The 27,250-nt window shown below is 46.1% G+C and overlaps 2 protein-coding genes across 3 annotated transcripts; one reads left to right on the forward strand and one right to left on the reverse strand.

Annotated features, from left to right (window-relative positions):
* Window positions 1-78: 78 nt before the first annotated feature.
* On the reverse strand, window positions 79-9,778 carry SLC35F5 (solute carrier family 35 member F5). 2 transcript variants are annotated; one of them, XM_053471936.1, is made up of 15 exons: window positions 9,694-9,778; window positions 9,332-9,473; window positions 6,398-6,541; window positions 6,254-6,316; window positions 5,984-6,065; window positions 5,501-5,691; window positions 5,274-5,355; window positions 4,733-4,820; window positions 4,445-4,509; window positions 3,448-3,552; window positions 2,794-2,953; window positions 1,998-2,088; window positions 1,307-1,461; window positions 1,143-1,223; window positions 79-841 (listed from the first exon to the last, which is right to left on the reverse strand). In XM_053471936.1, the coding sequence occupies exons 2-14, from the start codon at window positions 9,446-9,448 to the stop codon at window positions 1,148-1,150; spliced, it is 1,419 nt and encodes a 472-aa protein (XP_053327911.1). In that variant the 5' UTR covers window positions 9,449-9,473; window positions 9,694-9,778; the 3' UTR covers window positions 79-841; window positions 1,143-1,147. The 2 variants fall into 2 exon arrangements, with proteins under 2 accessions (XP_053327911.1, XP_053327912.1); XM_053471937.1 differs by having other exon boundaries at window positions 79-875.
* Window positions 9,779-11,968: 2,190 nt separating this feature from the next.
* ACTR3 (actin related protein 3) lies at window positions 11,969-22,153 on the forward strand. Its single transcript, XM_053471939.1, has 12 exons — window positions 11,969-12,071; window positions 13,815-13,870; window positions 14,096-14,220; window positions 14,314-14,424; window positions 14,813-14,908; window positions 17,824-17,931; window positions 18,161-18,304; window positions 18,573-18,746; window positions 20,582-20,674; window positions 20,762-20,887; window positions 20,970-21,053; window positions 21,415-22,153. Exons 1-12 carry the CDS (start codon window positions 12,028-12,030, stop codon window positions 21,508-21,510), a joined length of 1,257 nt encoding a protein of 418 aa, XP_053327914.1. The 5' UTR covers window positions 11,969-12,027; the 3' UTR covers window positions 21,511-22,153.
* The last annotated feature ends 5,097 nt before the right edge of the window (window positions 22,154-27,250 follow it).

The following is a 27,250-nucleotide window of genomic DNA, read 5'->3' on the forward strand; positions in this document are numbered from 1 at the left end:
ACTAATAAATGATCTCACGGAGCCCCAGAGACACATCATGCGCAGCGGCGATAAGCTCAGAGTAACCGGCACGGAAACAGGCACACTCCAACACACCAAAGTCCCTAAATATACATGGAGCGGGCATCCGTCACCATCACAAAGATTCGGGGGGGACACAGAACACCCTCGAGAAGATGAACAGGAGACACGTCGGTACCGACTGGCAGCCACCACACCGGTCAGGGAAAATCCAGAGTAATATTTCAGGTGCGTGAGGATTCTGAAAAGTGTCAGCTTCAAGGGGCAGACCAAAAGTAAAACAGACAACACTGAACACAGCCAACAACCCGAAGGTCAGAACCAAGGTCAGAATCGTCACGCTACCAAGAAATTTCCCGGGTCCGTCTCAAATTTACCAAAAACAACAAAAGAAAGAAAGACCTTCAAGTATCCAGAAGTGAGAACTTCATAATTACTCTGTACGGCAGCCGTCCATCCAACAATATCATCAATGGTGGAGCACTAGCGGTGCACGGTATGAGACGGAGCTGCCAGCAGCGCATGTACATTCTGACTGCTTCTCCCACAGACTCCTGGGGATTTTTTTATACAAAGTTTGATAAAGAGTCCATTTTTTTAAAAAAACAATTATTTGCACCTTTTCACTCGGCAACATTTACAGAAAACGGAAAATAAGTTAAAGGAGCTGATAGCGGCATTTCCTCGTGCGTAGAGTTTGGGTGCCGGGGCTCGATAAGGCAGGTGGGTGCTAGACAGACCCACATGGAAATGCAGCATGAGACAGGTGAGACAGCACCAGGGTTCGCAGGTAGATGATTGTCACTTCGCCAGGAAACATCTGCATCCAGATACGGAGGCAAGAATACAGAAATCTACGTGAAATCAGCCATTACATAGAAACAAAACACAAAGGTCAGTACAGACTGGAGCAGGGCCCTCTTCTCCGTCCGTACCAGTATGTTTAACGTCCATAAATGATATTTAAATTGCTTTACGCTATACTAACAGTCATATGACATTATATATATATATATATATATATATATATATATATATATATCCACATAAAAGTAATGGAGCGTACAGCGTGATATCCGCTCCGGCACAGGGCATTTCGCTCACAGTAAGGGTTTCTGTACCTGCACTATTGGCTCGATCCTCCCTCCTCGGAGACGCTGCTCAAGGGTATCAAACTCTCACTCTGCTCCGCGTCTTCGCTCCTAAAAGCAGTAGAGAAAGAGTGGCATTGATGGGCTTGGGCAGCGCGCACCAGAGAAGAAAATACATTTCCCCTGGAATTTACCTTGAAATCCGATGCTTTCGGCAAATGAAGGCAAAAACCCTTCGTATCCCCACCATGACGGGATCCCAGTTATTGTAATGGCACAGGAGAGTTACAACAAAGAATGATACAAAGACAGGGACAGCCCCAGCAAAAAACACCCAAGAGAAGCGGACCTAGCAGAGACAAAAAAAATAAAAATAAAGAAATACAGCAATACCTAGGGATGACGTCAAGAAATGATTCATTAAAAACATAACTATTTTCTGTGTCGAGGCTTCGGTCCCGACCTTCACTCGTGGCAGAGATGCCTCCCCTACCTAGAGCTAAGCGGCGGACCCAGATAAAAGCTCTCGTCATGTCGCATCTGTATCAGCAAACACAACCAATTCATCCCCAGGGGACACGAATCTCAGCGGATGATCACAGATAAAATCCCTTCCCTGTGTGATTTGCTTATGTCAGTGTTTTTATTCCGCGCCTTTCCTGGGATGCAGAAAGCTCGACTGAACGGCCATAAAATCCCAGCCAATTTACATAAGGAAGCTGTTAAAAACAGCAAATAGTCGGCAATAAATTGCAACAATATGGGCTACACCGCAATTAAAGATGTGTTTACAGAATGTACGTTTTGGGAAAAACAAGAAAAGAAAACGTACTAATTTAAGCAGAAAAGCGCTTAGGACACAGCGCTGCTCTCATCATGATTTACCTTCTGCATGCACATGTCCGCAATGATGGACAGAGGGATTGTTAGGCTCAGGGCCAGCGTCCCGATGAGAGAGGAGGTCAGGAAGCATCCCCTGGAAAGAAAAGATTACACGGACAGCCTAAATCTAGCAAAACAACCAAATGGGTGAATTTGAGAGAGTCCAGGAGCACTGGAAGACATGAAGAGAAATCATTAAGGAAAATACTTAAGCCACAGTCAATGCACGGAGTTGTTTAAACTGAGTGCCTAAAATGTGCCCTGTACCAAACAGTTTGCTTCATATAGCTGGAAATTTGTGGTGGTCTGGCGCCACTCGGTGCTCACAACCAGTACTGCGCGACTTCTCACACAATACGTTATCTACCCTTTTGTGTGCTTTAGAAAGCAATGGGGGCGCGGCTGAGATCCGCGGGGCATTCCCTCCGTAAGCAGTGGCAACAAGAGCTATTCTGTCCAAGATACTGGTATGTGGCCCAGAGGCGTGTCACTGATCTCAAGGGACAGCAATAGCCAGAATACCTTAAAGTATCGGTGAGACATTATTCCTCCCCATTAAGTTACCTCTTCCCTATTGCTGAGTTTCTGGTTGGTTCAGGCAGTTTTGATCAGGGTGCTGGAGGGGAACGGGAGAACTTCAGGACACAAAAGTAATTAGAAAATGCCAGTTTTGCCACAGACCTCAGAGGAGTGAACAGACAGGGCAGCAGCAGCTACTGGTGGCCCTCATGAATTGTGCTAAGCTTTCAGCACTCTGTAGAGAATAACGCCGCGGTCACGTCAGGTCTCAGCTACTCACCATAACCAGAGGAACTCTGAGAGAACGGTCCCCACGAGCCCGTTTATCACCAGGTACATCCATACCAGCTTACTGGGGAACTCGAAGGCCTCAAAGCCCGTGTAGTGCAGAAGGAAAAAGCCCGGCCACAGAAGCAAGAGGTTAAAGAGTCCCACGAATCCTGGGAGACGGAGACGTGTTAGAAGCCAAATCACTGCGTCCCAAGTGCACTCATTTCATGTACATCATCTATAGACAGAGTGATAAATATATAGAACTGCGACGGACTATTTCCGGAAAAAGGGATACTCTGGTTAAATTCAGCGCCACGTTAGTATTCCAAACAGAACCCTCTACGAAAACCCAAACCCACCCAGGGTACTGGCTCCGAAACACGCCTCTCATGCAGGACACGTTCAGAGGTCCACGCTTAAACACGCGATGTAATGGCTTCACCTTCATTCCTCTCGCTTCCATCACAGGGAGATTTTGGAAGTCGGGATAGGATGGACCCCGCGGGATGAACCCAGGGCTGGTTACAGTTACGTGCCGCGTATTAAGACATTTCTTCTCACAAACTCCAGGATTAACATTATTATTATTATTATTATTAATTGTTTTATATAGCGCCATCAAATTCGGCAACCACCAGCTTAAAATCCACACACTACTCACCAAAAAACATGGGTATATCCAGCTTATCCTCCCGGTCAACTTTACGCTTTATCATGACTATGTAGACAGCGTAAAGCATCGCGCCGACCAGTGACCAGAGGCAACCTGAGAGAGACAAACCCAGGCTTAAGTACTGGAGCTGGGGGGACCACCATCATTATTTCTCACTTATAAAACCTTTTCTCATAGGCCTGGAGTCTGGACAAGTGGGTTACAACCTTGTCTATCTGAGCTCTTTCCCCCCATCATGAAAACACAGCAAAGCCCAGAAGAACGGAAAAATAAGGGCAAAAATGAGCTCTTCCAGTGCTGTCTACGAGAAACAGAGTTAATGCTGAAAAAATCCCTGGGGCACACGAAGGCCACGTCTGAAGAAGCATGGGAACTAAGACCAGGTAACTTGAGAATGGACACTTGAACAACGCCCCTGACACGGCTTCCAGTGGCCTAATGTGTTTGCCGTCAGACCCACGTCTGGAACACCCTATCCTCTGATTATCTATCGAAAGTCCTTTGAATGCAGGGAGCAGAAGGCGCGTCCGACAGAAGCAGCAACCAAACCTTTACCCGCTTGATCAGGTAGGATGCCAAGGATGGGAAAGGGGTCCAGGGCAGCTTGCTGAAGAGCGACACATCAGGGTTTTGCTTTCTAGAAGACTAACTTTGACTAAAGGAGAAATAGAGAATAAAACTCTACTTTCTGAGTCCATAGGACCCAACCTGTCCCAGTGAGAGTCTTGTGAGCGGTCAGGGGTTAAAACCCCAGCCAGGAGGAGAAATGGTATCTCTCTCTTGTCCTGACTCCATTGATACCGAGGATATAACCCACTTGTCCTACACTGACCGCCAAACATTCAACATGGTGGTAGAAATTTACTGTAACTGAATGCCCACAGTAGGTATTTCTGTACCCAGACCTCAAGCCTGACCCTACCCCTGAGCCCACCTCTCCATGGCCCAGACCCCAACAGGAAACGCACGGCTGCTGAAGGATTACCAATAGTATCTTTTCCAGCAGATTTCTCGGATCCCGACAAACTAACCAGGACCACGCCGCCAATGCTGCGAACAAGGGGAATTGGTTAAAATATGTAGCGGGTGAAATATAATTTTATGACACAGACTTTAATGAGCCAAACATACAGAATAGCGTCATCATCATCATTGTCATCATCATAAGCATAAAAAGCCTGGAAGACCTATTTAAAATGCTGCGATGTATAGAATATTTCAAACAAACAGCTGAGCGGTAATAAATAAAAGCATTTTAAATTCCAGCTCCCACCTCAGAACAACGGCCAGTAACTTGGACAGAGTGAATCGGTCGCCGCTGTTACTCGGGAACACAGAGGACAAGATCAAGGTAAATAAACCTGAAAAAGTTGGAAAACAGTGGAAGAACCACCATACATAAAGAGGAGTAAACAGAGAAAATGCCACAAACGCCCCGATTGTGTAGAAAAAAAAATAAATATGGAAACTTGCTGTAATTTAATTTTTAGAGGCACTTCAAAACAACAAAACTGGCCCCCTGCCCCGATACAGGCACATTCTTCACCAATCCATCCCCCACTCTGGTATTAGTGCCTACCCTGACCAAGCTCAGCCCTTTGCTCTAATACCAGCATATATTACAAACATGCACCCACCAAACATAACCCCCCAAACGGATGGCAACGTATAACCTGATCAAAGCACCCCTATGATCCATGTCCGCTTCAAAGGGAATATATTTAATTGAAAATCAAATTGTATTCCCTTTTCCCCACATTTTTGGGTGATGAAGAGCAGGACCATCCATGAGTTGTGTCGCTGTAAATAGTTACCGGATGTGGAGGAAATGATGTTAACTATCGCAACCTGTGTGTCAGAAAGCGCCTCTTGGTAAGAGTAATTTGCCAAGAACCACTGAAAAAAGAAAACAAAAAGAAAACAAAAGAAATCAATAGAAGAATTCCAACTGTGGGTAAAGGATGCTATTAACGGGGCGCAGCCAGTGTGGGGCAGAGAGGACCCCCTATACCCACATGCTTAAGAAATAAATGACACTCACCACAAAGCAGAAAAAGAAGCTGATCTTCGCCACCTGGCAGACCGACAGCTTACTGACTGATCTCAGCATAGACTCGGTATCCCGAACAGGACCATGAGGCATGCGCGATAACTTGGCTTCCACAGCCTGACTGGAAGGAAGCTGCCGGACCTCCATTAGATTACTAAATCTAACCCGCGGCTTTTTGGATGCTGGGAAAAAAACAAAACGTTTTAATAAACAGCAGAAGTGGCATCAGCTCCTCCATCCCATGAAAGGGAAACGTCTCTTAAAGGTACATGAAGACCCAAACCTTTTTATTAGTCATACGATACTTTTTTCTATTTGTCTAGTCATACGATGCAGAGAATATTCTTATTTAAAACAAACCAGCTGAAACGTTCCTTCGACAAGCATGGGATAGAACTGTAATTATGTGAAGAACTGAACTATCCATAATGATAACTGGTAATAACCGTTACTTAAACTTCTACAGTTCCTTACTTTTGTCTGTTTCATTGTTCAGATTCACAACTTTCTCAGTGTGCAAATCATGGAACTTAACAGGAACGTAGAGGGGTTCGCTCTGCATGAACAGAAACCAGAGGACAACATGAGACCCCCAGACAGCATACGATACGAACAGCAAGAGAGTCACAGAGGGAGATATACGTTTTAAATCACAAAGGAAGAGCAGACGCTGCCGTTAGGGGGTCGGTGGCCCAGGGCACTGTATGAATAGGACACAGGGCCCCGAGCGGACAGAGCTCTTACCAGCGCGTTGGCGAGTGAATGGTCTGTAGTGCACGCCGTGAAATAAGCTTCAGCATCTGTAAACTAAGTCATTTGAGAAACAAGGATCAGCTAACCAAGTAGAACCGTCACTAACCAGCCAGCTAAACATGGAATCAAACTCACAAAAGCAGGACGTCTCCCGCGCAGGCGTTTGGTACACTGCTGCCTCCATGGACGCCACACGATGAAGCCCAGCAGATACAGGACAAACATTGACGTTTTTGCGAAGGTGCTAAAGAAGGGTTTGTTGTATTCCTGAAATATATACTGAAAGAGACAATAAACCAAGGATAAGGACCCAGCGGAGAACCGAAAGCGCAGGGCGACGGCGAATGATAGAGCGAGAACTTACCGGCCATCGGCTTCAGAAACACAAACCCATCGTGATCTGTAAACCGGCTTTTAAGCGAATTGAATCCCGGTCTCTATATCTATTTATTTGCTATTTTACCGCAAGAAAGCTGAGGTCTGAGTATTCTGTACTAGTACCTGTACAACTTTATAACTGTGTACCTGTACAACTTTATAACTGTGTACCCGTACAACTTTATAACTGTGTGCCTGTACAACTTTATAACTGTGTACCTGTACAACTTTATAACTGTGTTTCCCTGTACAACTTTATAACTGTGTACCTCTACAACTTTATAACTGTGTACCTCTACAACTTTATAACTGTGTACCTGTACAACTTTATAACTGTGTACCCGTACAACTTTATAACTGTGTACCCGTACAACTTTATAACTGTGTACCCGTACAACTTTATAACTGTGTACCCGTACAACTTTATAACTGTGTACCCGTACAACTTTATAACTGTGTACCTCTACAACTTTATAACTGTGTACCTGTACAACTTTATAACTGTGTACCCGTACAACTTTATAACTGTGTACCTCTACAACTTTATAACTGTGTACCTCTACAACTTTATGACTGTGTACCTGTACAACTTTATGACTGTGTACCTGTACAACTTTATAACTGTGTACCTGTACAACTTTATAACTGTGTACCCGTACAACTTTATAACTGTGTACCTGTACAACTTTATAACTGTGTACCCGTACAACTTTATAACTGTGTACCTGTACAACTTTATGACTGTGTACCTGTACAACTTTATAACTGTGTACCCGTACAACTTTATAACTGTGTACCCGTACAACTTTATAACTGTGTACCTGTACAACTTTATAACTGTGTACCCGTACAACTTTATAACTGTGTACCTCTACAACTTTATAACTGTGTACCTCTACAACTTTATAACTGCGTACCTCTACAACTTTATAACTGTGTACCTGTACAACTTTATAACTGTGTACCTGTACAACTTTATAACTGTGTACCCGTACAACTTTATAACTGTGTACCCGTACAACTTTATAACTGTGTACCCGTACAACTTTATAACTGTGTACCTCTACAACTTTATAACTGTGTACCCGTACAACTTTATAACTGTGTACCTCTACAACTTTATAACTGTGTACCTGTACAACTTTATGACTGTGTACCTGTACAACTTTATAACTGTGTACCTGTACAACTTTATGACTGTGTACCTGTACAACTTTATAACTGTGTACCTGTACAACTTTATAACTGTGTACCTGTACAACTTTATAACTGTGTACCTGTACAACTTTATAACTGTGTACCCGTACAACTTTATAACTGTGTACCCGTACAACTTTATAACCGTGTACCTGTACAACTTTATAACCGTGTACCTGTACAACTTTATAACTGTGTACCCGTACAACTTTATAACTGTGTACCCGTACAACTTTATAACTGTGTACCTCTACAACTTTATGACTGTGTACCTGTACAACTTTATGACTGTGTACCTGTACAACTTTATAACTGTGTACCTCTACAACTTTATAACTGTGTACCTCTACAACTATATAACCGTGTACCCGTACAACTTTATAACCGTGTACCTGTACAACTTTATAACTGTGTACCTGTACAACTTTATAACCGTGTACCTCTACAACTTTATAACTGTGTACCCGTACAACTTTATAACTGTGTACCCGTACAACTTTATAACTGTGTACCCGTACAACTTTATAACCGTGTACCTCTACAACTTTATAACTGTGTACCTCTACAACTATATAACCGTGTACCCGTACAACTTTATAACTGTGTACCCGTACAACTTTATAACTGTGTACCCGTACAACTTTATAACTGTGTACCTCTACAACTATATAACCGTGTACCTGTACAACTTTATAACCGTGTACCTGTACAACTTTATAACCGTGTACCTCTACAACTTTATAACAGTGTACCTGTACAACTTTATAACTGTGTACCTGAACAACTTTATAACTGTGTACCTCTACAACTTTATAACTGTGTACCCGTACAACTTTATAACCGTGTACCTGTACAACTTTATAACAGTGTACCAGTACAACTTTATAACAGTGTGCCTGTACAACTTTATAACTGTGTACCTGGACAACGTAACTCGTGTTAAGTGTAGGACAGGTAACTGATAAGAGATCTCTTTTCTCCGTATCCCATTCACTACAAAGCCTGTGACCAACTTAGAATGACAAGCACAAAATAGCTTTGTGGGGAGGAATAATCATGTGTGGCAGACAGGAGAGGCATTTCCCATTCGGAAAACATTTTATACACCTTGGGATGTTTTCCCTGTAACTGGCAGATAAAAACTCATCAGTGCCGAAGCCTTCAGAGGGAGACACCAGGCCCGACACTCCGCATCTTTAATCTACAATTCTATATGAACCAAATATGACAATTAAAAGACTTTTGACAATTTTGTTGATAATGAGCTATGCAGGGAAATAACATTTAATAAAAATTCATTCAGTTCTCGTGATTATGGAGACGCTTCAGACGTTTCTGACAGTTACAGGGAAAGCTTCCCAAGGCGTCTAAACCTTTTCTGAACGGTTCCGGTTCAGCTGCTGGCTCTAGAACGTTAAAAGCAAAAACACAAACGGAATGGTGAGAAGCAGCCGGCCGCTCGCCGCAGGACACATTCCCGCTCACTTTACTCACCGACGTCAGCTCGGAGGATGCCACCCAGATGACATCGACCAGAAGCAGAACGATAATCCCCAGAGTCAGGCGTCTTCTGTGTGAGCTCGAGCTTCCCGGAGCAATCACTCGATTCATAATGAGCGTCCGGACCAAGAGTAACCTAAAAACACAGCAGGGATCAGGAGCATCAGAACAGGCTCTCCGTGTGCGCTGTAGTAATTACAGAGCGTTACTGATAGATGGGGATCGGGCCTCTGGCCCGGGGGGGGGGTCTACCGGCCTCCGGCTCGGGGGGGAATCGGCCATGAAACGCTCCCAAACAGACCCACGCATAAAAAAAAAAACAAAAAAAAAAAACATTTACAATTAAGACTGCTTACGGCTGGAAATAAAAAGCATATTCCGTGGCACCGAGGGGTCAGAGCGGGATCATCAGACACATCGCAGACGTGAAGCTAGAAACAGGATATTATGATAATATTATTACATTTCTTTATATAGCGCCAGCAAATTCTGTAGAGTTTTACAATCAGAGGCAGTAGGATACATTTAAAATCACTCACTATAACTGCTACAAAAGGAGGAAAGGGCCCGGCTCACGGGAGCTTGGGTCTGAACAATGGTTAGTAATAATTATGGTTAATACACACCTCTCCGGGGCCGGCCCCAGCAGGAATATCTCTGCACCAGATCAATGTGGGGAAAGCATCTGAAAAAGTTATACGAAAGGTGTTACTGACTGCATTACATCTAATGACTTCAATGAGCAAAACAATGGGGGCTGAGACGGCCCTGTACAGTGTATAGTTAAATGAGTAAGCCGGCCCCTGCATCATGTATAGTTAAATCAGCCAGCAGCCCTGTAGAATGTATAGTTTAATTAGTGAGACGGTGTATAATGTGGGGATATTTCTGGGGAGTTACTTCACTGATTCCACACAATATTCAATTCCGTAAACACCCCCCCCTCCGTGGTGTATAACCCTATAACAGTCCCTTAATGCCCCAGGTACCGACAGGCGAGTGTTACCGAAACCTCTCAGGGGCTCAGTGCACAAAGCCGCTCGGTGTCACACCGGGGCCGGTACCTGAGCCTCAATAACTTCCAGGTTTCTTCCTGACATAAGACCACGCCTACCACAGGAAGTGGCTTACTCATGTCGTCATTGCGTAGCGCACGTATTGCTCTAAACACCAGGAAGTAACGAGCTGTAAGCGTCAGCATCTCGGCGTTAGGCAGGTTCCCGGGCGGAAGCTCACTCAGACGATGGAGGGGGACAGGGCGTAAAAGCGGGGCTCAGAGCAAAGCTTGTGATAAAGAAGGACCGCAGAACGGGGACTACTGGGAGAGGGCACGCTGCGCAATGAGCGGGGAGAGCTGGGCGTGTTTCGTTCAGGGTGCTGCACCCCATGAGTGGTTTGTGGTAGTGATGAGAGGTTCGGATCAGTAAAGTGATTCGGTTGTATAATGCAATGCAATGTAATATCATGTCATATGCGTTACAAACCGATGTATTGTAGTCATGTAATATGTGTCCACACTGCTCAACAACTCAACTGTGCATCACCTTATCTATAACAATCATATTCGGGCTGCTGAAAGTTAGGGGAGATGGGGGTTAATTTAGGGGCAGTTACGGTTAATGAGGTCTTTAAGGTTAATTTAATGGTGAGGACTGAGGAATTCATTTAGTAAGGTTTAACTTAAGGTGCAGTTAGCGGTAAGCGGTGTAAACTACCGGTGACTCAGAGCTGTTCTGAACGGTTCTTTGAGTCTGTGAACTGGTGAGCTGTAACCTTTTCTGTTAATCTGTGTGCTGTGCAGATGACTCCCTCTAGGGGTGCAGTTAACTGTTACAGAGGAGTTGTTCAGTCTCCTGAACTGATTCATCCGGTTCATTGAAACGAATAGGTTCAAAAGAACGATTCGTTCATTCAAAGGACATCACTAGTTGTGGGGCACATTCCAGTGGCCCCGACCAACTGGGATAACGCTGCGCAAACAGGAGGGAGGCAACGTTTACACAATAAAAACCGATTCAAGGTTCCTACTAAATGAGCAGATTGTGGTTGCTTTGGCAATATCATTATTAACCTCTACATCTTCAGCCTATATACCACCCTCTTAATAAAGCAAACCTTCCTTGCACCTAATACTACATTGTGACTAACCACCTATACATTATACAGGGGCTGGTCACTGACTTAAGTATACATTATACAGGGTTCCCGGCTCGCCGATTTATCTATACATTATACAAGGGCTGGCTCACTGATTTAAGTATACGTTATACAGGGAAGGCCCAGCTCTTTTCTGGCTCATGCTGTATAGCGAGGCCTGGGAGAAGGCACAGGCAGAGCCTCTCTGTCGCTTCCGTTCAGGTAGTTTCGGTGTATATAAAGCGCGCTTTTTGTCACGCCCCTTCCTTCGTCTTCTCTTTTAGCGCTAGTACCTGGCGTTCTGCTCTGATAGGGTATAATTCTATTTTTTCAATATGATTGGTTGCTGCTGCTTAGAAGCCTTTATGTGATTTGATGCCACTCCCATGTCTCTTACTTGTGATTTGCCGCTTCTATCTTGTCCTTCCTTTGATTGGCTGTCTCGTGGATGTACCGTCATATGATTGGCTGCCTGTCACCGGGCTCTTCCTCTCCGTTACACTTAGCGGCCATCTTGCTGTCAGTCTGTGCGGAAGCCGCTCCTGTGTTCGGTCATGGCGGCACGGCTCCCGGCCTGTGTGGTGGACTGTGGAACCGGGTGAGGAGTGGGGGCGGGTATAATGACCGATAATGTTCTGTGGAGGTCCATTGGGGAGGGGCACTTTTCAGTGTCCAAAGTAGGGGGGTGTCGAGTGCAGAGGTGTTATAGGAGGGGAGCTATGGGTTGGGGCCCATGTTTGTTTTAGGGCCAGCCGGGGTGGGGATATGGCGGAGTGCCTGCCGATGTGTTCTGGGGCGTAGCTGACAGCGGGGTCCGTGCTGCCGTGTGTTGGGCTGCACGCTCTGGGGGCATAGATTTTCTCGGGGTTTTGGGGACCCCCCACACTGAGGCACCCCGGTAATCCTTCCGTTGGGGATAAATGCCTGCTGCAGGTACAGGGGATTTGCCTCTTGGCCCGTAGTCTGTGGCAGGCATTGACTCCACGCTTTAGTCTTTGCCTCACGCCAGGTTGGGTTCTTGGGGGGCCGGGCGTGATGGGTGGCCACCACTTGCGCCCTGTCCCCTGGTTCTGGGGTGGAGGGTTGCTGCGGAGGGAATGGGGAAGTTTGGCTGCCGCCGGATTGATTGCTTGTTTTTTTGCAGCCACTTCCTGCTTTTTTTTTTTTTCTTTTTTGTCATCTTTTCCTTATAAGGAATTTTTCTGCCCTGAATCAGCGGCCGGACCTGTCGCTGCTTGTCTCGTACGTGTTTTCAGATCCTCGTCCCGTGGCAGCTGTAACCCCTGTGATTAGACGGTGGCGTGTTGTACAGCACCGCAGTATGTGTGGGTGCTATAAGAACGACGGTGTGGCCTGCGTATAAATAAATGTGTTTCGGGCCTCGGCCGCTGGTATTTATGCCATTTCCTGCGCGGCTCAATGACTCACGCTCAGCAGTTCCTGAATTCACCGCAGCTCTGAGGGTAATTCAACCCCGGAACACTGTAACAGTATATTAACCCCTGAAGTACCGCACTTACCCCCAAACCTGCCCACAGCCCTCGAATAACGCAGTGCTGGACACCTCGGATACCGCGTTATCATTTCCAAGAAAATAAGCATGTGGAGGTCACCGCCGCGGGGGGCACCGCCAGCCCCGATAATATGCGCTTCTATAATTTCTGGTTTGTGTAATTCTTTCTAGCAGTTGATGGGTTAAAATATTGGCCCAGAAGAAAAGTGACTATTTAGTGCTGGTTTTTGACATATTTATATCTGTGTTCTTTGTGGGGGGTTTTGAGCAGATGTTCTGATCCCCACCTTTATTGTACTTTACTGAGAGGGTAGATACATGGAACAGCATCCCAGCAAAAGCGTTAATAGGTAATACGGTAAAGAAATGTAAATGCGTGGGGCAAGCCAGGAGTCTGGTTATTAATGTCTCCTGCACTAATGCATCATCAGACGTTCCTCCAATGCAAGTTTGGGCAGGAGAGCCCCCTCCCGAAATCTTCCCTGGGGTATGTTTAGTGCTTGAGCTAACAATCGGACGGGAGTTTGTCCTCCGTGCTGCTCTCGTATACCGGCTGCAGGAATTGGAATCAGTGCCGGCCGGACCCGTGAAGACTTTCGCAGGAAGCTGTGGTTGGACTGACCAGATGACACTAAATGAAATGGACGCTGTATGGTGCTTTTTATTAACATTGCCCAAGATGATAGCAGAATTGCTTTTGACCCCACTGGACACGGAGACGAAGGCGCCGACCTCCTCGTTGCGTGTGCTTGCCGTGATCGGTGTGTAATGCTGTGTTAGTGTTAGCTGCGTACCCCACTAATATATGGGTGTTTTCACTGCTTTCAGATATACGAAACTTGGATATGCTGGAAATACCGAACCTCAGTTTATCATCCCGTCATGTAAGTATTTCTGTGAGATTAATGCCCCAGCGGGCAGATTGGGGCGGCTGGCGGGCCGGCACTCTTTCCACGTGATCCACAGAAGGAAATGCTCTCTAACGTTTGCTGTGGTGGTCCACACTAGCTTGTTACGCATACAAGGACGTTTCCCCCGTTGGTGGTCCGCGTTCTTCCTGCGGCCCTTACAGGTGGTCCTGACGAGAACTAAATGCTGTTCCTCCGCAGGCATCGCCATCAAGGAGTCGGCCAAGGTTGGAGACCAAGCTCAGAGGCGTCTGATGAAAGGGGTGGACGACCTTGACTTCTTTATTGGGGACGAAGCTATTGATAAACCGACATATGCAACTAAGGTACCAGTGTTTTGCGCATGTTTATAGCCTTGTGCCAAGTGCTACCTCCCCGCCAGCCTCCTTTAACACTCTGCATACTCTTATCCATGCTAGTGGCCCATTCGTCATGGAATCGTGGAAGATTGGGACCTAATGGAGAGGTTTATGGAGCAAGTTATCTTTAAGTACCTTCGCGCAGAGCCTGAGGATCATTACTTTCTCCTGGTGGGTGCTGCCTCTAACGTTTCCATTTAACTTCCGTTTATAGGAATTATGATTTATATTCTTAGAATTGAGCGAAAGCGGCTGTGGCGCTGTAAGAGATGTCATGGTGGCTGTCACAGAATATTTAAAGCAGCAGAGATGTCTGTCTTGTCGCGTCGCACATGGGTTAATTCTGTAAACAGAGTTAGTTGTATGTAGAACGTGTGCCTGTAAGCAGAAGAGATAAATAGAAAACAGACAGAATTAAAATGCACAAAATGTTATTTTTTGACAGTTCCTCTTATTGTTGCGAATAGTAACCTTATTACTAATTATGATTTGAGGACCAAGCTGTCTCTGGATCTTGAGCAAGTTTGCAATTATCTAACGTACTGTTTTTCTTCCCCAGACTGAGCCTCCATTAAATACGCCGGAAAGCAGAGAATACACAGCGGAAATCATGTTTGAGTCTTTTAACGTTCCAGGCCTGTACATTGCAGTTCAGGTCAGTGATGACGATCCACTCGTCTTATGTTTTCATTTAGGTTAAATGTGAAAATAATGTGGATTTTTCTCGGACAGACTTCATGCATTGTGTAGAGATTTCTGTGAGAGGGTAGTGTGGTTTTTATACTGAGATACGGGCTGTCACCCCACTGACATCGACAGAGAGCTGCGAGAGTGCGTGTGTGTCTGGTTCGAAAGAGAGTGCGTGTGTGTGTGTCTGGTTCGAGAGAGAGAGCGCGTGTGTGTGTCTGGTTCGAGAGAGCGTGTGTGTGTCTGGTTCGCGAGAGCGTGTGTGTGTGTGTCTGGTTCGAGAGAGAGCGTGTGTGTCTGGTTCGAGAGAGAGCGTGTGTGTGTCTGGTTCGAGAGAGAGCGTGTGTGTGTCTGGTTCGAGAGAGAGCGTGTGTGTGTCTGGTTCGAGAGAGAGCGTGTGTGTGTCTGGTTCGAGAGAGAGCGTGTGTGTGTCTGGTTCGAGAGAGAGAGCGTGTGTGTGTCTGGTTCGAGAGAGAGAGCGTGTGTGTGTCTGGTTCGAGAGAGAGAGCGTGTGTGTGTCTGGTTCGAGAGAGAGAGCGTGTGTGTGTCTGGTTCGAGAGAGAGAGCGTGTGTGTGTCTGGTTCGAGAGAGAGAGCGTGTGTGTGTCTGGTTCGAGAGAGAGCGTGTGTGTGTCTGGTTCGAGAGAGAGCGTGTGTGTGTCTGGTTCGAGAGAGAGCGTGTGTGTGTCTGGTTCGAGAGAGAGCGTGTGTGTGTCTGGTTCGAGAGAGAGCGCGTGTGTCTGGTTCGAGAGAGAGAGCGTGTGTGTCTGGTTCGAGAGAGAGAGCGTGTGTGTCTGGTTCGAGAGAGAGCGCGTGTGTGTCTGGTTCGAGAGAGAGCGCGTGTGTGTCTGGTTCGAGAGAGAGCGCGTGTGTGTCTGGTTCGAGAGAGAGCGCGTGTGTGTCTGGTTCGAGAGAGAGCGCGTGTGTGTCTGGTTCGAGAGAGAGCGTGTGTGTGTCTGGTTCGAGAGAGAGCGTGTGTGTGTCTGGTTCGAGAGAGAGCGTGTGTGTGTCTGGTTCGAGAGAGCGCGTGTGTGTGTCTGGTTCGAGAGAGAGCGTGTGTGTGTGTCTGGTTCGAGAGAGAGCGTGTGTGTGTGTCTGGTTCGAGAGAGAGTGTGTGTGTGTCTGGTTCGAGAGAGAGCGTGTGTGTGTGTCTGGTTCGAGAGAGAGCGTGTGTGTGTCTGGTTCGAGGGAGAGCGTGTGCATGTGTCTGGTTCGAGAGGGAGAGCGTGTGTGTCTGGTTCGAGGGAGAGCGTGTGTGTGTCTGGTTCGAGAGAGAGCGTGTGTGTGTCTGGTTCGAGAGAGAGAGCGTGCGTGTGTGTCTGGTTCGAGAGAGCGTGCATGTGTGTCTGGTTCGAGAGAGTGCGTGCGTCTGTGTGTCTGGTTCGAGAGAGAAAGTGCGTCTGGTTTGAGAGAGTGCGTGCATCTGTGTGTCTGGTTCGAGAGGGTGCGTCTGTGTGGTTCGAGAGAGTGCGTGCGTCTGTGTCTGGTTCGAGAGAGAGTGCGTGTCTGGTTCGAGAGAGTGTGTGCGTGTGTCTGGTTCGAGAGAGAATGCGTGTGCGTGCGTCTGGTTCGAGAGAGTGCGTGCGTCTGTGTCTCTGGTTCGAGAGAGAGTGCGTGCGTCTGTGTCTCTGGTTCGAGAGAGAGTGCGTGCGTGTCTGGTTCGAGAGAGAGTGCGTGCGTGTCTGGTTCGAGAGAGAGAGAGTGCGTGTGTGTGTCTGGTTCGAGAGAGAATGCGTGCGTCTGGTTCGAGAGAGTGCGTGCGTCTGTGTGTCTGGTTCGAGAGAGAATGCGTGCGTCTGGTTCGAGAGAGTGCGTGCGTCTGTGTGTCTGGTTCGAGAGGGAGAGTGCGTGTGTGTGTCTGGTTCGAGAGTGCGTGCGTGTGTGTCTGGTTCGAGAGTGCGTGCGTGTGTGTCTGGTTCGAGAGTGCGTGCGTGTGTCTGGTTCAAGAGAGAGAGTGCGTGCGTCTGTGTGTCTGGTTCGAGAGAGAGTGCGTGCGTGTCTGGTTCGAGAGAGAGTGCGTGGGTGTCTGGTTCGAGAGAGAGTGCGTGGGTGTCTGGTTCGAGAGAGAGTGCGTGCGTGTCTGGTTCGAGAGAGAGTGCGTGCGTGTCTGGTTCGAGAGAGAGTGCGTGCGTGTCTGGTTCGAGAGAGAGTGCGTGCGTGTCTGGTTCGAGAGAGAGTGCGTGCGTGTCTGGTTCGAGAGAGAGTGCGTGCGTGTCTGGTTCGAGAGAGAGTGCGTGCGTGTCTGGTTCGAGAGAGAGAGAGTGCGTGCGTGTCTGGTTCGAGAGAGAGAGAGTGCGTGCGTGTCTGGTTCGAGAGAGAGTGCGTGCGTGTCTGGTTCGAGAGAGAGAGTGCGTGTGTGTGTCTGGTTCGAGAGAGAGTGCGTGCGTGTGTGTGTCTGGTTCGAGAGTGCATGCGTCTGGTTCGAGAGAGTGCGTGCGTCTGTGTGTCTGGTTCGAGAGAGAGTGCGTGCGTCTGTGTGTCTGGTTCGAGAGAGAGTGCGTGCGTGTGTCTGGTTCGAGAGGGAGAGTGCGTGCGTGTGTGTGTCTGGTTCGAGAGAGTGCGTGCGTGTGTGTGTCTGGTTCAAGGGAGTCCGTGCGTGTGTGTCTGGTTCGAGAGAGTCTGTGTGTTTCTGGTTCAAGAGAGAGTGCGTGCATGTGTGTCTGGTTCGAGAGAGTGCGTGCTTGTGTGTGTGTCTGGTTCGAGAGAGAGTGCGTGTGTCTGGTTCATGAGCACCAACCTCACACAACTTGTAGAGAGAATTTTTAGCAAGTGTTCTGTTCCTTAAATAAACCAACGTAATGGCGTTTTCTGTATGAAAATAAGCAATATGTGTAAGAAAGGGGCTTAAATGAGCTGTGTGGGTTTTTTCCCCTTTTTTACCCAGGCTGTACTTGCGCTTGCTGCATCGTGGACTTCCCGACAGGTGGGGGAGCGCACGCTGACCGGCACGGTCATAGACAGCGGGGATGGTGTCACTCACGTCATACCTGTGGTACGTAAATTGCCCTTGAGCCAGTCTTCCACTCACACAAGACCCAACTTCCAGTCCCTCCCATATCACGTCATAGACAGCACTCCCTGCGTGTTTTCCCTATATTCAATGTAACGTCTAATCCGTGAAAAGATTTCAGCTGCTGCCGGACAGAAATTGGCAGACCCTTCAGGGGGGATTAGTTTCCTTTGTGGCCTCCAGGTTAAGGTTCTCACCTCTGTCTTTGCAGGCTGAGGGATATGTTATCGGGAGCTGCATTAAACACATTCCCATTGCTGGCCGGGACATCACTTACTTCATTCAACAACTACTCAGGGACAGGGAGGTGGGAATCCCTCCTGAGCAGTCCCTCGAAACAGCCAAGGCCGTGAAGGTAAGGAGGTGACACCAGGAGCAGGTAATGCTAGGAAACTGTCGTAAGGACATGGAACCTGATCATGCATAGATTTGCACTTCTTGCTAAGGGGCTTGTGGACCACCAAGAGCATAATTGCAGACCCATATTTGGCTCGGAGTTCACTGAATGGGGTTGGGGGTCTGACAAACTGTAGACCCCAAATGGGTGACGCCCTATCCAGGGCAATCTGTGGGAAGAATATTAATCTTCTATCTCTGGCTTTGATGGCCTTTCTTGCCTGCAGGAACGCTTTAGTTATGTCTGCCCCGACCTAGTGAAAGAATTCAGCAAGTACGACACGGACGGCACCAAGTGGATCAAGCAGTACACAGGGGTGAACGCCGTCTCTAAGAAGGAGTTCAGCATTGATGTTGGTTACGAGAGGTTTTTGGGTCCGGAGATCTTTTTTCACCCAGAGGTAAGTCTTGTGTATGGTGCTTTGAAAAAATATTTGCCCCCTTTTCCAATTTCTTCTATTTCTGCATATTTTAATATAAAACAAAGATAATCCTAGTAAACACAAAATGCACTTTTTAAACAATAATTTCATATATATGTATGTATGTTATGTGTATGTATGGGGGGGGGCTTCCCAACCCTACCTGGGCCTATGTGAAAAACCTCCACTCATCCAGGAGATCACAAAATAACCCAGAATAACCTGTAAAGAACCGCAGGTCTCACTTGCTTCAGTCGTGTTCACAATTCCACAATGAGAGAGACTGCAAAAAATGGCATTCATGGGAGAGATGCAAGGTGAAAACCGCAAAGAATCGCCTCGCATTCGCCAAAAAACATTTTGATGACCTTTATGCGATAATAAATTCCGGGGACTAAAAAGCGGAACGTTTGTCCCGGTACACCTGGCTTAAAGCTAAAGCATTTCATAAAAATATACCAACTGTCAAACACGGAGGTGGTCATGTGATGGTCTGGGGCTGCTTCAGAGAATTGCGATAACTTAGGGAACCACAAGTTCTCTCTCTACCGGAAAATCCTGAAGGACAAAGTGCAAGCGCAGCTGTCTTATGCAGAAGGTCAATGATCCAAAACGCACAAGCAGGTTCCACCTCTGTACGTCTACGCAGAAAATGAAGCTTTTGGTGGCTGAGTCCTTCCAGTATCCCAAAGGGACCTTAAGGAAGGCTGTTTAAGTGCAAACACCCCTCCAATGTGGCTGAAGTAAAACAATTTGAGAAGATACTTTGTGATATGTTGCACTCACAAGTGAAAGAGGCAAATCCAACCCATCAGTCCTCATTGATGGGTTGGATTTGCCTCTTTCACTTGTGAGTGCAACATATCACTTAATAATTAACATTGGACATACCATCTACACTATATTGTGTTTTTTTGTTTTTTCCCCTATATATGCACCTGCGCCCCATACATTTCTGGTTTTCTTGTATTTTATACACTTTGAGGAAGAGTGTCTCTTGGGCAGCTGCGGTCCATACTAGGGAAGTACTTTCACATTTGTTTATTATTTATCACATTTCACCTAAGTAGCACGTATTTTTTGGATTTCCTTTTGTTGTTATTTGTAAAACAATTTGACCAAGAAGAGCAGTCGAGATTCCTTCACAGCCGTGTAAGACTCATCGCCACTTATCTAACATTAATTTGTAGTCGTTGCCGCCAAGGCAATATTTAGGGGCATTATAGGGGGATCTGAAACATTTAAATGTAGCAAATAAGCAAATCTAAAAAAAATAAAGAAACCTTGAAGAGGGTAAATACTTTCTCACAGTTGTATCATACAGGGGTACGAAATGTAAATAAGGTCTTGTCGTCAGATGTGTCGGGCTGTAAAAAAGTCTCTGATGGCCTCCGGGATGGAATTGTGATTAAAATATAGTTCTTACCCCAATCACATATGGTGTGTCCAGATGTGAACTGCTGCCTTGAGAACCTGACAAGGGGGCGATAGGGATGGCTTCGCGTTTGTCTGCGGGGTGTTCTCGAGTCCATGTTCACTCCTGATTTCTTCAAGTCTTAGTGATTTGTGACCATCCCCCAACCAGCTATGGCCACAAAGTATCTTCTGCTTATTATCGAGTGACTTTATAAATGCGCGTAAATCTAATCCGCCTGTCTGCATCTATGTGCTAAATCCAGCATCAACTGAAAATCCTGTTAATAAAATGCTACATTTTGTGCAAATGTTACTCAATTGAAAAGATTTAGGTTTCTGCTTCCAGTAAGTTCCTGTACAAATCTTTTAACACATGGTGTCAATTATTTATTTCTTAGTTTGCCAATCCAGATTTTACCCAGCCTATCTCTGAAGTTGTGGATGAGGTTATCCAGAACTGCCCCATCGATGTCCGTCGGCCTCTCTATAAGGTATGTGGAGAGCTTTGCCTGCAGCAGCCGCCGGAGAATCATGCAGGTTCCTAGTCAGAAAGGCCTCACGTGTTTCTTCCTTCACAGAATATTGTACTTTCTGGAGGGTCGACCATGTTCCGTGACTTTGGGCGCCGTTTGCAGAGAGATTTAAAGAGGACGGTAGATGCCAGACTGAAGCTTAGTGAAGAGCTGAGTGGAGGACACCTGAAGGTGAGTGTTCTGGGTCCTGTTCCCAAACTGAACGCCCCTCTTTAAGGCTGTGATGGATTATTTGTGTTTTTTCTCTTTGTAGCCAAAGCCAATCGACGTTCAGGTTATTACCCACCACATGCAGAGATACGCTGTGTGGTTTGGAGGCTCTATGTTGGCATCCACGGTAAGTTAATAACCTGAGTGAAGGCTGAGTTTTTTGTTTGTTTTTTTGGTGTCCCTGCTACAAGTCCTGTGCAGTTATTTCACTTCTTTGCCGTAGAGTCCCATGAAGCTCAAAAGACAACTGTAAAGATACCTTTTGTGTAATGTAGCGCCACTGCCAATCGCCATTCTTTACATCTGAACCAAAGATTTTGTCCGAAGAATGTAGATTTCTGCCAGGAAAAATCCTCTGGTCCCTGTCATTGCATGTGGCCAGTGCCTTAGTGTATCTGTAGATTTCCATGCTGGAGACTCAAGATGCTTCGATGTTGCTGTGTTTGGTATGACCATCGCTTGGGTTCACAGGGTTTTTTGTGTTTTAGCCTGAATTTTACCAAGTGTGCCACACAAAGAAGGACTATGAAGAGATTGGGCCCAGCATCTGTCGTCACAACCCGGTGTTTGGGGTCATGTCATAAGCAGCTGCATCAAGGGCTGTCCGATTTCCACACGATTGGGGAGCTTGAGGTCATGATTTTGCTTAAAGCGCTCCCTGTCTGAGGGGCCTGAAGTGCAGAGCACAGACCCCAGAAGGACACACTTCATGCCCCTCTGACTTAACCCTGTGTCTAAGTATCGCCCCCCATTGAATGAATAAAGTAGTACAGTGGGCTTGCCTTCTTTCTGTGCTCTCATGTTTTCTGCTGCTGGGCTTAGTCTTCAGCCTTCTGAACATATATTGTGCATGTGTGGGTTTGGCAGAGCTGTGTGTTACATGTGAATACATGTCGTGCTCTACAAGCAGACAGATGAGTGCGCTTGGTGGAATATGGTACACATGAAGGCCAGGATTAGATTGCTGGCTTTTGAACGGTTGTCTTGGGACCAATGTGCAGCTTTTGTTTTCTCCTCAAGCCCCAGCGGTGGCTCCAGAACTCGATGCTCTCTCTCTATCCTCATCTCTTCTGCTTCTGCTTTCTCCAGACTCGGAACTCTCTGGTTATTCATATTTGTTTTAAGAATGATTGGGATCTGCAGTTTTGGTCATTTTTGAATAAAGTAATTGGCTAAAGTTTTATTTGTGAAGCCTAAAATATTGAAATAAAGACCTAAATCTTTGTACATGTGCGCTTTGCTGTCTTTGTATTTCTTCCAAGATATAGGTTATTTTTGGCTAATAGGTGAATACTCCTCAGAGACTCCATATTCTCTACGGGGCTCTTTTTCCTCTCAGGCTGGGCTCGTTGGGCCTTGAAACCTGATCAATCGCATCTATCATTTTCCTTCTCGAGCAAGTCTTTGAAGGCTGGCCTCTTGTTATATTAAGGAATGGCTCAATTGCCCCATTCTTTTCCCATGGATTGGACATTAAAGGAACACTCCAGTCATCATACCAGTTTTAATGCATGTGATAGCTGCGTGGCCCCTTACAGATTTCCGCAGTATCCCCCATATGCATTTGTCCCCCGCTCCCACCTTTTTCATGCAGGAGATCTGTTCAGATGCATGGAAAGCACTCCCAATGATTTCTGCCCCAGGCAGCTCTCCTTTGGTAGTCCCCAGGGTTAGTCGTGTCTTGACAGCGGTGGTAGAAACCTGCCTTGTGGGCTTCTATCGGTCTACCGCATACCTGTTATATGTGATAAATGACAGTAGGATGACCGCATCAGCCATGCTTTCCATGACGTGTTATATTCATAAATTGCATGGCAGGTAAAGTGATGCCCCCCTGCAGGATGCAGAAATTATAAACTAATGGAATGGGCTCAGTTGCCCAGCAAAGTTGTGCCCTAAATTATCCACCGACCACATTAAAAGCTCTTCAGCAGCAAACCCATAATGAGCCAAGTCTTGTTGTGCCGACGGGAAGTTACTTGATTTGGGGATAATGTCTACACTCGGGCAGGAGTTCTGAGCCTTTTCACTAAACTTGTTGGTGAATGAAAACATTACTAAACTCCTTTACTGTGCTGCCCCGTGGCAGATGCCCCCATCGATCACCCCTAGTTACCCTTCTTGCGGGCAGTAGGTGTAATGATATTTTGTGCTTTACAGAACATTTTCTGCCATCTAATCTGAGAAAGTGGATTTAATTTTACTTCTGTCCGACCAATATAATGATTCAATAAAGTCGCTCGTCTATGATGAGAAATCTGTTATTTCCGCTTAAAGGTCACATAACATTTTGTAATTTTACGTTTTTAGCGATTTTATAGTCGCGTGGCTTGTCAGGACGTGAGATTAAAATCATTCCTGGAATGGCAGAAGGTATTTGAACATTTCAGGTTTTCATCATCAGACTAAAGGGCATGTTACGTTTCTACATCTAGAGGTTTTATTTCCAAAGGCGTTTGGTTTGACGGATTCGTTTTCGTTTCTCTGCTCCTCGGAAGGAAGGATCGTGTTGAAAACGTATATTAGAGACGTGATTAATGGCAGCATTTATCCACCAGTAATTGTTTCAAGAGGAAGGAGCATAGAGGAGAAATGAAAGTTCTCACTCTGGATAAAGCATCCACCTGTCATGATGGCTGCTGGGAAAAAATATGGTTTATGGTACATAAGATGAAGCTTGACAAAAAAAAATCCTCTTCCGTTGTAAGATAAGTGAGATTTATTTTGAAGCGAAAAGGTTAGGTCCTATAGAGAAATAAATGCTTTGTGCATTATGCTTCCCTAGAGGCATGTGATAGGTTGGGTGACTGTTCCTGCTCAGACACCGCAATGAGCTGATGCTTTATGGCAATGCTAACAAAGTCCTGCTTATGGACAGGGATTTGCTTGCTAAATTGTTACTAATGTGAATGGGCATTTTCCCCGTTATTGATAAGTGATTTGAGTGACAGGAGGTCTCGGATGACTGGTGCAGACAGAAGACATGATAAACTCTTTGGGTTCCTATGAGGAGCCTCCAGGTATAATAAGGTTAATAATGCGGCAGATGGAAGAAGATACCTGGAAAGTTTAATGTGATGATGAACAGAAAGCAAAGTGTTGTTTATCAGCTGCTGACATGAGAGGATCTGTCCACTAGAGGGAGCAACAAGCCCATAAACCGGCCTGGAATTCCGCAAGCAGGAATTGGATACCAAAAGTGTTATCAGTGAACGACTTAGCATTCGAAACACATCCTGACAAATCCACGCCGGCTTTTCACGTTCTTCTTGTGTCAAATATAACTCTCTATAAAAAAAGAAAAAAATAGGGGCAGTAGTTCCTGACACTTCATCTACTGCTCCTAGGTTTCATTCTATTGTCGTGAGACGTGTTGTTACATACGTGTTTCACAGATACAGCTCTTCAACGTTATCGTCAGGGGATCCAAAGCGCATTCAGACGGTGCCAACAGGGAATACCTTGCAAGAGGGCAAGTACGGGCCCTTTCTGCACTCCCCAGAAGCTTTCTATAGGCCCCTGTCATGGACAGGCCTGACTTATTGCCAATTTAACATAACCCATGTGCACGTGTGACTCTACCCCTGCACAGTGCAGCTGCGAATCACCCATGACTGGGTGCTCCCAGTATCCCAGCATCTGGAAGTGGGGAATTAATCGGGTGCCCAGGGTTATTAGGGGACCCGGCCATGTTTCTTTATTACATGGAGGGCGACCCGTTCAGTGTGTGTTAACAAGTGTCGCTAATATACCGAGACATGTAAACGCAACCTCACACATAACATATTAATTACGAGTATCCGATATCCCTGGACATGAGCTCATAGTAACATCACGTTCCTGTGTGACCGGCCGACACGTAGATAGTAGATACATCCAGAAAATTCTCTAGAAGGTCCATCGTTCAGCGGACCCGAGCCACACGGGATCCTCCTGAAGATGCACGCGGGTTCTGTTGTCACAAACTGGGTGAGTTTTGGAATTTCCGTAAACAAGATTAAAATGTTTCGGGTTCTTCGGATCATCCGCAAGCGGCCGCTTTGTCCCCTCTTTCTGATGATGTCAGTGGAACATAAAGCAAAAGTCTATAGATCTATAGATTACATTAAAAAGTTTTCGATTAACTGAGCTAGCGGGGATCTTAAATGTATTCATAGTATCTTCATGTAACACACATGAAAAGCTGTATGTGTCATATATAGAGATATAATACAACGTTCTGGGCTGTACACGTTACACCTGCATGTAGCTGGCGTGATATAATCCATATGCTGCACATGTATGACGCTGGTGTGTAACGTGACATGGTGACACGCAAATGTCCACTTGTGTCATCTCTGGATAATTTTGTTTTTACTAGTTGGGGTTATGGTTAGAGAGTTGGGGGTCCGGGCGCATGAAGGGAACGGACTCCCAGCAGGAGGTTCTAGGTAATTTAACACATTGGGCGTCCTTGCGGGGCAGACTCCGTGTCTGGCTATAAAACGCTGCCGTTTAATTGATGGGATTTGGTTTGTCTTTCACAGAACATTCAAAGCTCATTTTTTAATAGATTTGTATCCGTTAATAAGGTACCTGCACCAAATTCAGCTCCCAATGTATCAACGCTACATATTCCACTCATTGAAATTAACCTCGTTAGTGTTCAGTGAAGCAAATAATTAAAAATAGCAGAAAGAGAGAAAAATACCATTATTCCTTATTTATCATATTTTAAATCCCGGATTCTATTACATTCCGGTGAGGGGAGGATGAAAGATGTGCTATTTACACCAAAAACTCTCTATACGTGAAAGACGCGTGTGACGCTGTTGCCTGTAATGTGTGTCGCTTTCCATGTTGCGCGCTCCTGCGAGGACGCCGGCGGCGTTGGAGAATGTGACCGGTAGACCGGCTTCGGGCGGATGGAGGAACCTGCCGTGGAATTAGGAAATCCTGTATAGAGACATGAATAATAACAGCAGAAAGGCGCCAATTGCGCCATCCAGGGCCCCTCTCTTCTTATGTGTTTTTTGGGAGAGCCTTTGGCTACTTTTTGGAAGCTCGCGTTGCCGGGGGTACTATATATATATATATATAGATGTATATATACTATATATACTATATCTATATCTATCTATTTATTACATTATTGTCTCCAGCAGTGGCCGAGGTAGATGCCCCTCGGTTGGGTTAATAATGGCCTCAGATTTCATCAGCTAAAGTTTATTAATAATCATCAGATTATTTCTTTATCCTCACCTGCATCTCTAAATACAGCAATTTGATCAAAGCAGCTCCAAGAGTTTGAAAGCCGGAGCCCGGATGTTATCACTAAAAGCCGCTCAGACGAGGCGGGAACATCAAAGCTTCCTCTGGTTAAACAGCATGGAGATGAATAATTAACCGCCATTCATCAAACGCATCCTCATTGCAGGAGGATTCTTGTTACATGTAAAAGGGGGTCTCATTCATAAAATGTAACACTCCTAATATCAATAGTTTAGGGGGGAGAGAGACAGGGAGGGGAGAGAATGAGACAGGAAGGAGATAGAGAGATAGGGAGGGAGAGAATAAGATAGGGAGGAGAGAGAGAGAGAGATAGGGGGAGACAGAGTGTGAAGAACAGTGGGGGTGGCAGATTTTCAGAATTTAGGGTGTGATGAGATAATTCACTTTTCAGTATCCCCAGATTTGCCTTTTCTGCTCTTTTTCCTGTTTTTGACACCATGAAGGTCACATAATCTGTCCTCCTGAGGCCACGATGTGATTATTCTTCCTCTCTGTAGATGGAGTCCTCAGATATTATTCACATTAATATTAAAGTTATCTGCCACGCGCCTGGGATGCTTTTATTATTCTTATTTCTTTCCTTGTCCCATTTCTATAACGGGAAAACGCGTTGGCGCCAATTATCGGTTACGATAGATTGATGAATTATTGTAGGAGAGAAAAGGAAATCACCGTCTGTCCACAAACCCTCAGCCAGACCTTAAGATGAACGAGACCTCACGGCGCTCTCTGCTCTCTCTATATCCTGCTCTCTCCATACCCGGCTGTCTCCACTCTGTCTCGCTATCTCGGCTCTCTCTGTACCCGACTCTCTTTGCTCTCTCTGTTTCATGCTTTTTCTACAACCAGCTCTCTCTGCACTCTCTATTCCCAGGTCTCTCTGCTCTATACTTAGCGCTCTCTCTACATCCTGCTCTCTCTATACCCAACTCTCTTTGCTCTCTCTCAATACCCGGCTCTCTCCGCTCTCTCTCGCTGTCTGTGGCAGTGGAAAGCCAGCCGGTTACTGGGCTGAGTTACGTATTTCCTGTCCTGTGTCTTTGGACAGTATGA

This window comes from Spea bombifrons, chromosome 7, assembly GCF_027358695.1.
Source record: "Spea bombifrons isolate aSpeBom1 chromosome 7, aSpeBom1.2.pri, whole genome shotgun sequence".
In the NCBI taxonomy this organism is placed as follows: domain Eukaryota; kingdom Metazoa; phylum Chordata; class Amphibia; order Anura; family Pelobatidae; genus Spea; species Spea bombifrons.

Excerpts from the sequence above, each read along its gene's own strand:
- SLC35F5 (XM_053471936.1), bottom strand. The coding sequence starts at position 9,448 with ATGAATCGAGTGATTGCTCCGGGAAGCTCGAGCTCACACAGAAGACGC. Across the intron at positions 6,542-9,331 it reads CATCCTCCGAGCTGACGTCG|TATATATTTCAGGAATACAA; the intron begins GTGAGTAAAGTG and ends TGTCTCTTTCAG. Across the intron at positions 2,089-2,793 it reads TCAGAGTTCCTCTGGTTATG|GGGATGCTTCCTGACCTCCT; the intron begins GTGAGTAGCTGA and ends TTTTCTTTCCAG.
- ACTR3 (XM_053471939.1), top strand. The coding sequence starts at position 12,028 with ATGGCGGCACGGCTCCCGGCCTGTGTGGTGGACTGTGGAACCGG. Across the intron at positions 14,425-14,812 it reads AGGATCATTACTTTCTCCTG|ACTGAGCCTCCATTAAATAC; the intron begins GTGGGTGCTGCC and ends TTTCTTCCCCAG. Across the intron at positions 20,888-20,969 it reads TGAGTGGAGGACACCTGAAG|CCAAAGCCAATCGACGTTCA; the intron begins GTGAGTGTTCTG and ends TTCTCTTTGTAG.